This window comes from Oncorhynchus masou, chromosome 32 (assembly GCF_036934945.1).
Source record: "Oncorhynchus masou masou isolate Uvic2021 chromosome 32, UVic_Omas_1.1, whole genome shotgun sequence".
NCBI lineage: Eukaryota > Metazoa > Chordata > Actinopteri > Salmoniformes > Salmonidae > Oncorhynchus > Oncorhynchus masou.
Window position 1 is genome coordinate 41,587,702 of NC_088243.1, and position 13,247 is coordinate 41,600,948.

Consider the following 13,247-nt stretch of genomic DNA (forward strand, 5'->3'; position numbering starts at 1 on the left):
GAAAGGTGGGCCTAGCTTTTGAAAGTAACATCTCAGATTTAACGTCTCAGATTTAATGACAGTGAGATCAAAAAGTATTGGGACAGTGACACATAGTATCAGTCAAAAGTTTGGACACACCTACTCATTCAAGGGTTTTTCTTTATTTTTACTATTACATTGTATAATAATAGTGAAGACTTCAAAGCTATGAAATAACAAAATATGGAATCATGAAATTTCCCCCCCAAATATTTTATATTTAAAATTCTTTAAAGTAGCCACCCTTTGCCTTGAATAAAGCTTTGCACACTCTTGGCAGCTTCATGCGATGGAAAAGCATGCCAGGTGACTAACAGTCCTGAAGGAGTTCCTACATATGCTGAGCACTTGTTGGCTGCTCCACCTTCACTCTGCAGTCCAACTCATCCCAAACCATCTCAATTGGGTTGAGGTCGGATGATTGTGGACGCCAGATCATCTGATGCAGCACTCCATCACTCTCCTTCTTGGTCAAATAGCTCTTACACAGCCTTGAGGTGTGTTAGGTCATTGAAAATAATATTATAGTCCCACTAAGCACAAACCTGATGTGATGGCGAATTGCTGCAGAATGCTGTGGTAGCCATGCTAGTTAAGTGTGCCTTGAATTTTTTATAAATCACAGACAGTGTCATCAGCAAAGCACCCTCACACCATCCCATCTCGTCCTCCATGCTTCATGGAGGGAACCACACAAGCAGAGATCTACTCTCCGTCTCCCAAAGACACGGCGGTTGGAAACAAAAATCTCAAATTTGGACTCATCAGACCAAAGGACAGATTTCCACTGGTCTAATTTCCATGCTCATGTTTCTTGGCCCAAGTAAGTCTCTTCTTATTATTGGTGTCCTTTAGTAGTGGTTTCTTTGCAGTGATTCGACCATGAAGGCCTGATTCACACAGTCTCCTCTGAACAGTTGATGTTGAGATGAGTCTGTTACTTGAACTCTCTGAAGTGTTTATTTGAGCTGCAATCTGAGGTACAGTTAATTTCTGATTTCTGAGGCTGGTAACTCTAATGAACTTATCCTCTGCAGTAGAGATAACTCTGGGTGGCGGTCCTCATGAGAGCCAGTTTCATCATACCGCTTGGTACTTTTTGCGACTGCACTTGAAGAAACTTTAAAAGTTCTTGAAATGTTCCCTATTGACTGACCTTCATGTCTTAAAGTAATGATGTTGTTTCTCTCTGCTTATTTGAGCTGTTCATGCCATAATATGGACTTGGTCTTTTACCAAGTAGGGCTATCTTCTGTATACCAACCCTACCTTGTCACAACACATCAAATTGGCTCAAATGCATTAAGAAGGAAAGAAATTCCACAAATTAACTTTTTTTTCACCCCCTTTTTCGTGGTATCCAATTGTTGTCTCATCGCTACAACTCCTGTATGGGCTCGGGAGAGACAAAGGTTGAAAGTCATGCGTCCTCCGATACACAACCCAACCAAGCTGCACTGCTTCTTAATGCAGCGTGCATCCAACCCGGAAGCCAGCCGCACCAATGTGTCGGAGGAAACACAGTGCACCTGGCAACCTTGGTTGGCGTGCACTGCGCCCGGCCCGCCACAGGAGTCGCTGGTGCGCGATGGGACACCCAGGAGGCCCCAGAAATGAACTTTTAACAAGGCACACCTGTTAATTGAAATGCATTCCAGGTGACTACCGTATGAAGCTGGTTGAGAAAATGCCAAGAGTGTGCAAAGCTGTCATCAAGGCAAAGGGTGGCTACTTTGAAGAATCTGAAATATATTTGGATTTGTTTACTACATGATTCCGTGTGTTTTTTTCATAGTTTTGATATCTTCACTATTATTCTACAATGTAGAAAAGAGTAAAAATTAAGAAAAACCCTTGAAAGAGTAGGTGTACTTTTGACTGGTACTGTATATATATATATATATATATATATATATATATATATATATATATATATATATATATATATATATATATATATATATGTGTGTGTTGTCCCTACTCCAGCACTTTGGATGTGAATTGATACAATGGCTACGAAGTTAAAGCTTTAATTTTAGGGTATTTTCATCCATATTGGGTGAATTGTTTAGAAATTACAGCACTTTTTGTACATAGTCATTTTAGGGGACCAAAAGTAATGGGACAAATTCACTTATGTCTATTAAAGTAGTAAAATGTAACTATTTGGTCCCATATTCCTAGCGTGCAGGTACAAACATGTTGGATGCATTTGCTGTTTGTTTTGGTTGTGTTTGAGATTATTTTGTGCCAATAGAAAATAATGCTAAATAATGTATTGTGTCATTTAGAATAAATAAATAAATAAGAATAGAATATGTTTTTAAAGACTTCTACACTAATGTGGATGCTAATTATGGATAATCCTGAATTAGTAGTGAATAATGATGAGTGAGAAAGTTACAGACAAATATCATGCCATGTTAACCTCTCACCATTACAATAAAAGGGGAGGTTCGCATTTTTGGAGTGGTATGACTTCCTCACTCATCATTATTCACGATTAATTCAGGATTATCTGTAGCATCCAAATGATTCATTCTGCTAATATGTAAAATGATTTAGAATTGCATGACATTTTTATAAAAGGCTATTGTTTCTCAGACCTGTAAATACAATGACAGATTCATGCTTTTACTATAAATAAAATGAGATCTTTCCACTCCTACTCTTGTCCACGGTGGTCTGCGAACCCACAACCAGACCTTCTGGCCGGCAGCCCTGTGCGCTATCAACATTTCTGTCTTGCCATACAATGCTAACACATTTTCTAAAACTGCATATCTAAGGCTCTGGTCTGTCCAATAAATTGGGGTAAATGGTAAACATGCTCTCTGCTATCCACGTTATATTTTAATTATTATTTTTGGTATAGAAGAGGGTCACTTTTTTTACGCGTTAGGGAGGGTTTAGGTAAAATATGTTTTGCTGAAAGAGGAGGACCATCCATTTTAATTTCAGAGAGGTCCGATTTTCAGGAGAGGTGTCTTCTTATAAATAACGTTCACAACCCTTCTATGCTCGTTGGCAGGGGTAGGACATGCAGTGCGTCAAACTTCTCAAATAAAACAAAAAAACTAGCGACACAGACGCCCGGACTACGGAGACGCAGATTGGTTGAATAACAATTGTGTGTACATTTATTTCGCAGCGCTCGCGCACGCAACCTGGGCGGTCGAGTCAAGCGCTTCCTGGTGGATTCATTCGAGGAGTTTCTCTAGTTTCAAGAAACTTTATTATAATATGTACATGTTCTAGGCTATAGATACAGTATGTTTACTATTGTAGCCTAAAAAAACGCTAGTTTCAAGATAATAGTGTGGAACACACACACTTGGAAAGACTACCACATTGAGAGAGGAGCCACGCACTCAGGTAAGCGCATCTTTCTTACTATTTTCAAATAAAATGTAATTGTATTGTTACATATGGGAACATCACTTTTTCCCCTTTTTTTTTTACAAAGTTGCCAAGTAAATGCTATTATACAAAGATAGGATAGGTGCTAATATTGTACTATCCTGCTTGAGATTTCAAATGTTTTGCACTGATCTTTATTACCTGTGAAAATGTTTGATAATTTATAAGTATTTATTGTAAAGGGTTCAAACAAATGTGCACGCACTGCGAACATCTAGAGCCATGCAGAGAAACCTAAATTGTTTCATACAGTATTAGAAAACATTGTACAAGCAGTTCTTAAAAGGGCAATCTGGGGTATATAATTATACATAGCCATTTCTTCTTGAAGAACTTATAAATACCTCATGAGCTTAGTTTAACTTTCTTGTTATAATCTTGTTTTATTCCATTGATCGTCCTTGCGTCCATAGCTCCTTCAATGAATTTGAGTGGTTAAATTTTTTTCAGCAATACTGCTCAGCTGTTTACCAAAAAAGTAATTGTTTGAATCCCAGATTGCCCCTTTCAGCCAGACAGGCCTTTCTCTGTGCTGGTTGCTGATAATAAGCAGAATCTACTGCACACCCAAAACCGATTAGTGAAGGTGTTGTATGCAAAATGCAAAACTGGAAAAACAGGAAAATAGGGTCCTATAGGCTTAGCCCTAATTTGTGTGCTCTCTGACACCCGGAGTTGCATGGTAAATGGCCTATGGATGTTGGCGGCTGTTTTGTTAGACCTCAGTGTGGCTTCAGTGTGGCTTTTGACATTACTTGTATCTCTACAGGGTGGACTCTGAATTACTCTATGCAAAGTTTTATTGTCTTCTCAGGAATTGTGTCTTATTACTTTGGTCTCATCCCTCACACAATCCTTTAAATGCTGTGACACCCTGTGAAGATTTAGGCCTGGGAACGTTTAGGTTACTGTAAGCTTGGTATTGTTTGATTGGTCAATGGTGGTTGGTTTTGGGTTGAAAGGTTACACCTTCAAATGTTGTACATTTATTTAAATGTTGTTCTCTCTCTTGTATCCTGGAACTAGTCCATGGAGGAAGGTTGTTTGATCAATTCTTATTTCCTAGGCTTCTGGCCTAATAAGCATCTCTTCTGTTCATGCTTTGTCTTCTAATTCTTTAGAACGTAAGCTTTATGCCTTGTATGTGAATCCATTCATTGTTCAATATTAATTTATATTAATTACATTTTTAACGTTATTGCACTGTGTGTTATTAAACAGTACTTGCTTTGATACCATATTTATATTACAGGAAGTGTACTATAGAATGAAATGCAGAATTTTGCTTACCACGAGCTGCCTGTAAGCTACTGTTAATTTAACAGTAACCCCTATACAGTGCATGATATTCAGCCCATTGAGAGTCATCCCTACCAAAATACATCTTATCTAACACAACTCAGGATAAGACCCAGACGCAGATATACGAGGCAGACAGTTTGAAAAACGTTAGGTCAAGCCAGGCAGAGGTGGAAACAAGAGACAAAGGGCTGTGAGACAGAGGTTTGATCCTAGATCCATGAAGAGTGGGATGTATACGGAGGGTGCGAGGCCGATAAAGGGCTGATTAAACTGCTAGGGGAAAGTTTACGGAACTCCACCCGGAGGGGCAAATCCCGAGTGGTCAGCCGTACCCTCTGCCCGAGTCGATAGCGGGGAGCAGGGTGGCGGTCTTCCAGGTACGGCGACAGCGACGGATGAACATCTGGGCTGATGGTATGCTGACTTCTTGCTCAGGGAAGAGCGGGGGCTGATATCGCATGGATCAATCAAAAGGCGAGAGACTAGTGGCCAAGCAGGGAAGGGTGTTGCAGGCGTATTCCACCCACGTGAGTTGTTGGCTCCAGATGGTGGGGTTGGTCGAGACGAGGCACCTAAGCATAGTCTCCAGGTCTTGATTGGCACTCTCCGACTAGTCGTTGGACCGGGTATGAAACTGGAGGGCAAGCTGGCTCGATGACCCAATAAGGGTGCAGAGCGCCTTCCAGAATCGGGACGAGAATTGACAACCACGATTAGGAACAATGTCGACAGGGAGTCCATGGATTTGGAAGACGTGCTGCACCATGAGCTGAGTCGTCTCTTTCGCTGAATGTATCTTGGGGAGAGGGATGAAATGGGCAGCTTTAGAGAACCTATCCACCACTGTCAGGATAGTGGTGTTGCCATCAGACGGAGGAAGCACAGTGACAAAATCCAGGGATATATGAGACCAGGGGCGATGAAGAACAGGGAGTGGCTGAAGGAGGCCTACCGCAGAGTTTTATTCTGAGCACACACGTGCATGTGGCGACGAAGGCTGAGGCATCAGGAACCATAGGGGGACCACCAGAAGCGTTGTTAGAGGAAGGCCAGGGTTCAACGGGAGCTAGGATGACAGGTGAGCTTGGAGGAATGAGCACATTCCAGGACCTGAGATAAGGCCGAATCAGGGACAAAAATCCGGTTAGCCCCTCCCTCCCAGGGAACGTTGTGCCTTGCGGACCAGGCTCTCGATACCTCAGACAATTGTAGCTGCAAGACATGAGGTAAGGAGGATGGTCTCAGAGTCAGAAGGTGTGGCAGCGGAACTATACATGCAAGAGAGAGCATCCGGCTTCACATTGAACATGCCACAGAGCACATAATTGACCAGGGTATGGAAGGACGTGTTCTACTCGTCTCCTTTGCGTATCCGACCTTGGTGGTAGGCATTCCGAAGGTCCAACTTGGAAAAGATGGCTGCCCCCTGGAGAGGTTCGAAAGCCGAGGAGAGGAGTGGTAGAGGGTTACAATTCTTAACTGTGATGTCATTGAGGCCCCTGTAGTCGATACATGGACGCAGGTTCTTGTCCTTTTTCTCCACAAAGAAGAACCCTGCACCGGCAGGGGAGGCAGAAGGATGAATGCTCCCAGCAACCAGAGAGTCCTCAATGTAGTCCTCCATGGTCTCAGGGCCAGTTTGTGCTATAGAGACACAGGGCGAGACCCAGAATGCAGACACAGGAGGCAGATGGTTTGAGTCTCTGATATTTATTAAAATGCAAGGGGCAGGCAATAGGCAGGTCGAGGACAGGCAGAAGTTCATTAACTAGGTCGGAGACTCTGTTGGACAACAAACTCTTTATCCACAATATAGCAGGGGGTGTAAAGCCATAACACATCATTTTTTCCAGCAGCAGACTATTATCGATAATGTCAAAAGCCCCACTGAAGTCTGACAAAACAGCACCCACAATATGCACCCATAATATCAATTTCTCTCAGCCAATCAGTCATTTGTGTAAGTGCTGTAAAAATTGCAATGTATCTGGTCAAACACATTTTTTTCCAAAAGTTACTAAGGGTTGGTAACAGGTTGATCGGTTGACTATTTGAGACAGTAAAGGGGGCGTTACTATTCTTAGGTAGCGGAATGAATTTTGCCTCCCTCCAGGCCTGAGGGCACATACTTTCTAGTAGGCTTAACTTGAAGATATGGCAAATAGGAGTGACAATATCATCTGCTATTATCATCAGTAATTTTCCATCCAAGTTGTCAAACACCAGTGGCTTGACTTTGTTGATAGACAACAAAACATTTTTCACCTCTTCCACACTCACTTTATGGAATAAAAAATGACAATACTTCATCATTTTGTCAGATATAGTTGGATGTGTAGTGTCAGCGTTTGTTGCTGGCATGTCATGCCTAAGTTTGCTAATCTTGACAATTTAAAAAACCATTAAAGTAGTTGGACATAGTGGGTTTAATGAGTCATCTGATTCAATGAATGATGAAGCTGAGTTTGCCTTTGTGGCCAAGATTTAATTTAAGGTGCTCCAAAGCTTTTTACTATCATTCTTTATATAATTTATCTTAGTGTTATAGTATAGTTTCAACACCTCCACCACTGGCATTTGTCTTTTCTGTATATGTTATAACCTTGTATTGCTTCCACTGAATCATCAAATGAATTATCTAAGTGAGTTTCAGAGATGGTCAAAATATGAATGTCTGTTACTAGCAAGTTATTTACTTCATTAACCTTGTTTCTTAGGCTACATATGATAACGTGGGCTAGCTTTGAACACTTTTCTGGGATGCTTGATTGATCTCATTGTTTTATTGGGAAGCTTAGCAGAATTAGACATGCTCATGCTGTTTATGTTAGTGCAGGGTGAGCTGCACACATGGGACTTCCAACTAAGGCACACCGCCTCAGTGCTAACACTATAACTCTGGTTCATAGGCACATGATCACTGCATACAATAGCTGTGGGTTCAGCAGAGGCATTCAGCGCAGTTAGAGGGGCATAAATTAGGTTACTTACATTGTGTCTTCCAACGCCCCTGGGATAATTGCTGAAACATTATGACAACTCAGCGACACAATGGTAGGAATTTACTGAGCTGGGCTTGAGTCATTGACAAGTAATTGCAGCCTTATAATGTAGCCTTATAATGCTGTGCAAGGATCCAGGAACCCAAATTATTTGGATGGATCCCATCCTCCTTATCAAACGAGCTTTGTTTCCAGAAGGTATCAAAATTGTCAATAAATGTTACACCCACAGAGCTGAAATAGTCTCGTAGCCAGTTATGGAGGGCTAAAAGTTTGCTGAAACGTTCAATGCCACACTCAACCCCATCAGTTCTTTCAAATCCATCTTCAGCTGTTCTGAGCTGCCCTTCATAATGTCATTGAATCCCACATGAACTATGATAGACTCAATTTCCTGATGCTGATTTTAAAATGTTAGGGAGCAGCTTATTGATATCCTGTGCTTGTGCTCCTGGATAGCACAAAGTTTTTGACCCCACGGACTGAGACATTACACACCATTGAACCGCCCAATACAATGGCCGGAGAAGGGAATGGAGAAATCTGACCATTCCTACCTCTCACACAATTCTTTGAACCTTTCACGGATCCATGGGAAGCAGGATAGAGTATGCCCGCTGCTTCCCCCGATAGGTCCAGACCTCCCACAGAAGGCAGTGTCCGTCAGATCCAGAGAGAGGGAAAGGAGCCGAACTCGACAACGAAGCCACTGCTGGAGTCAGCGTATTTGGAGTCAGCACCGCCATCGCAGACACAGGCAGTCCCAGCGACGAAGGCGCAGTTAGATCAGGCACCAGTGCAGCAAATCTATTCCTTATGTCAATCTGCTCCGAACCTCTCGCAATCACTGCCGTCCACTTAGCAGCATGCTGCTTCCTTTGGTTTCCATGACTTGTGACATGGGGACCAGAAGCTGATTGGAACAATCTTCTTTGCTGTTCTCTGTCTACTTCATTACAAGATGGAGTAGGAGAAGCAGATGGAGACAACGTCCTTGGCAGGCAAGTTCTAGGTAGCACAGGCCATTCGGATAGGGACAGATGACAGGGCTGGAAAACATCCATCAGGCCCAAGCGGCGTCCAGCCATAGAAGTTGAGAACGAGAAATTTCCAATTTGCATTTTCCCTGTAAATTAGCGCAGAATTGAGATTTGCTGGCCAATCATAGGCACCTCATTCCTGTAATCCTCTGCAAGCAAACAATTGCTTCATTTGAACTCTGGATTGTCAATACAGTGTAGTCGACCATGTGTGAATGTTGCAGTTGTATGTTTACAATGCCTATGCCAAACATTAGGAATGTCTTCCTAATATTGACCCCCCCCCCCACACACACACACACACACTGATTGAAGTGGATTTAACAAGTGACATCATTAAGGGATCATAGCATTCACCTGGTCAATCTATTTCATGGAAAGAGCAAGTGTTCTTAATGTTTTGTACACTGTATATATTTAGTGTATAATGTATATTGTTGTTATATATTGTTATCTCTTTAATTTCAAGTTTAAGAGAGAAGAAAGACAAGTCTTAACGTGAAATATTAACACATTTACACTCAATTTCTTTGTACTTCCTTTCCTTGGAAAAGGGTTTGGGATTTACTGGAACCAGGACATATCCATCCTTAAGGATTTTAGTGGCGTAGTTCCTCCGGATTGTGGGAATCCCATTGAACTGACCAGGGTAAGTAAAGTTCAACCTTTCCTCTTGCGCTCACTTCCCATTCCTAAGTGAATGTCACTAGGGTGGCCAAACAGTTATGCCACATTAGGCAAAGCATCAGTCCAGATATCATGTCATTACATACAATATCATAACACTTTTTATATACACTTTATTATTTTTCTAATACGTGAGTTGTTAAGCCACTAAGTAGGGCTTATGAAGCCTTTAGAGCCACAATTTTTGTAAATATAAAGTAGGACCCCTCTTGTTATTGCCTGTTATACTGATGACAGAGCAGGAAGACATTAGTCTAGATTTGACTGGAAACATGGTCTTCATTCACTCATCATCACAAACAGAGAGCACAGTGTCGAAAGTCCACTAAAGTGAATATTGCAGTGAGTCTTGAAATATGATTCTAATAGGAAGTATTTTTCTCACAGAGGGAGTTGCTTGCTTTCGCAAAACCAACACTGGAGTCGACCATGGGGGATAAAGAGGACTTAGTAGTGACCACGGCTGTGAACTTTGTCGGGAACGGAAACTTCCTGGACTCGGTGTTCCGCTACACCCTCTTCCCAGTGTTCTACGGTGTTGTGTTCATCCTTGGGCTGATATCCAATAGTTACGTGCTGTTCGTGCTGTGGCGCCTGCGCGATGCCAAGGCCTTGAACGAGATCTGCATCTACATGGCCAACCTGACTGTGGCCGACCTCCTCTTCGTGTCCGCCCTCCCCTTCTGGATTGGCTACTACCATCATGGTGGCGTCTGGCTCTACGGCGAATTCCTGTGCCGTGTCACCGGCGTGTTCTTCTTCATCAACACCTACTGCTCCATCCTCTTCCTTGCTGCCATCAGTATCAACCGCTACTGGGCCATCACGCGTCCGCTGGATGCCGCCTCGTCCGACCATTGGTGCCGTGGGGTGGCCGTCACAGCGGTCATCTGGGGGGTCACTCTGTCCATGTCTGTGCCATACCTCGTGAAGACGGGCATTCAGAAGGACAAGAGCAACGTGTCGCGATGCTTCGAGGGCTACCACAATGAGACGGATGGCGAGAAGCGGCTGGTGGCCGCAACCCACCTTATCATTGTGGGGTGCTTCGTCTTGGTCTTCTTCCTCGTTGTAGTGTGTAATCTGCTCATCGCCCGGGCGTTACTAGCCCAGTCCCTTACCCAGGCTCGGGGCTCCAGTTCCTCCAAACCCCGGGGGGTGAAGGGCCGGGCCCTGCAGATGCTGTGCGCTGTGGTGGGGGTGTTCGTGGTGTGCTTCCTCCCCCACCACATGGTCCAGGGCCCCTGGACCCTGGCTGTGCTGGAGATCAAGGAGGGCTGGGGCAGCACGGAATGGAGCCAGAAGACCAAGCAATGGTTGAACGACGCCCACCAGGTCACTCTGATGCTGATGGGGCTCAACTGCCTCTTCGATCCCGTGGTGTACTGCTTCGCCACCAGGAGGTTCCACATGTATATCAAGGACCATCTGAAAAAGGTGAGGAGGGGCAGAGCCTGCTCGGAAACAGCCACCACACACGTCTCTATAGTGGAATGCAAGAATGTGAGCCAGCGGCTCCATAGCGAACAGCAGCAGCTCAATAATTAAAGTCCTTCACTGTAACGGAAAACTGTAATTTATATGGTAAATTTGGGTATTATCGATAGTAAAGTACTCCAAACATTTTACTTCAGCATAGTGTAAATTGTTGTGGGCGGGGAAACAATTGCTTTATTTTGAATGGTACTGTAATTCCACCCCACAGAATACAGTACTGTACCTTGTCTTTGGGGGGCCAAAAACATTTTGACCACTTGTGAGTGCATGTTATTGTTGTTTCTGGCTTATTAACATATTTTGAGCCGTGCCTTGTAAGAGGCTATATTTGTTGCACCCATGAGTGAAAATGCTGTACCAATTTAACTCCTATGTTAAAGGAGACAGATTGTACAGGGGACAGATTTTAGTGGCAGCAATTCTTAAACCTTTAAATGGTTGAGCATTTTGCCATGTCCTTTTGGTCTGTACCCCTGTAGTCGCTGCCAGTTTGGAAGATTTTGTTAAGGCATCTACAGGTGCAAGTAATATAAAACACCAAGTATGCATTAATATGCTGTGGGATGTTTACAACCAGATGCATCTGGTTTTCAAGGGAGAGGAAAGAGAGCCTGTGACGCCTACACAACGGGTAGCCATTTGATTAGCTGTTAAATTTCACCACCTCTTTCTTCCTGTTTGTTTTCTCTTTGAGCGTAAACAGAGTATAAAAGCAGAAGTTTCATAGGGAACTGGAGCTTCTATAAATAATAAATTCACCCCGTATACAATTTCCTCTGGAAGGAGGTTAAGGGCTCTATTCAGAAATCCTCATTATTTCGTTGAATTATTTAAAATTTGAGCTTCATTATTTCCATATAGCCTATACTTTCTCGTTCTGAACTTCAAACGTGAGTAGGACGGGTCTGGCTTTGTGACAATGATCAAGACCAGCTGCTCACCGATATGACAGCCCCAATGCAGTTACACCTCCGACACCGCCAAAACATCAGCTATGTGGGTGTCGGCTATTGCCGGTTAATGCTGATCTGATTGAATCTAGGCCTAAGGGTCCCACTGTTCAGCAAGAGTAGGAGCAGGGCAAGTTTCATTCAGCCATCAGGCTGCTGAACAGTGGGACGGATGAACAGTAGGCCCCAGAGACTTTGAATATGTGAAAATCTAAATGTGTGACTTGTGTACTAGCTTTCCAGTTTTTCCTACGGCATGTAATATATTGTGTTGTGTATTTGTATGCTGACATCACAAAATGAATTTACATGTAAATGGACAAAGTACAGTATATCGTATCATATCGTATTTGTTTTGCAATTTTGTACGCCAAATTTTGCAAAACAAATACTGGGAGCCAAGAAGTACTTTTAAAAATGTGATGCATTGCTATTATTGTTATTGCTGTTATTATTATAAAGAATGATGAAGTAACAAGCTTTAAGGTCATTTTATGAGGCTGGTAACCATCCTAGATGTCAATTCAACATCTCTTCCATGTTGGGTCAGCGTAATTTCAATGAAATGACGTGGAAACAATGTTGATTCAACCTGTGTATGCCCAGTGGGATGTGATGAACTTGATTACTTCTCAGCTGTCAGCTGCTGAAGTATAAACAGAGATGGTTTATGAAGTAAGTTGACCACTGATATAAATGTTGCACTTACTGTAACTCTTTGTATGTAATGCAATTGGAACATATTGTGTAACGCTGTACTGCATTCTCAAATAAAACAAATATCTAACAGATATATTGTTATTGAAATACCAGTTTTTTTGTGGTTTCACAAATTAAAAGCTACCATTAAAAGATTATGGGAAACAAACAGAAATGTACAATTTTCAAATTCCATTTTCACATTCATTAACATGGCTCACTTATCAAAATAATACTGACAACACAGAATGCTACAGGAAACTTGAACATTTTATTTACATTTTCCAGGTGTAGCACAGAAAACAAATGAGGGCTTGGCCAATTTGACTTTTCTTGAATAGATTTAACAAAGACTTATAACCAAAACATTCAAATTCACTTCCCTAGGAGAGGGACTGAAGCAATACTGCAATGCATTCCAGCAAGAGTTGTTCACAATCTAGTCTGGTTGCAGCAAGAACTAGACCTTGTTTCAAATATATCAAGAAGTTTTGTTGATTGCTAGGCATAAAAACATATGTACATTGTTTAGAACACACATTTACAAGTCTCGTCACAAATGACAGCTCCAATAAGCCCCTATGGTGAACAATGTGAATGAGAGGCTTGGAGAATCATGACTCTCTTGA

At 42.4% G+C, this 13,247-nt stretch overlaps 1 protein-coding gene across 1 annotated transcript; it reads left to right on the forward strand.

Annotated features, from left to right (window-relative positions):
• The first annotated feature begins 2,914 nt into the window (after positions 1-2,914).
• On the forward strand, positions 2,915-12,710 carry LOC135526083 (platelet-activating factor receptor-like). Its single transcript, XM_064954174.1, has 3 exons — positions 2,915-3,396; positions 9,340-9,434; positions 9,860-12,710. Exon 3 carries the CDS (start codon positions 9,902-9,904, stop codon positions 11,018-11,020), a length of 1,119 nt encoding a protein of 372 aa, XP_064810246.1. The 5' UTR covers positions 2,915-3,396; positions 9,340-9,434; positions 9,860-9,901; the 3' UTR covers positions 11,021-12,710.
• The last annotated feature ends 537 nt before the right edge of the window (positions 12,711-13,247 follow it).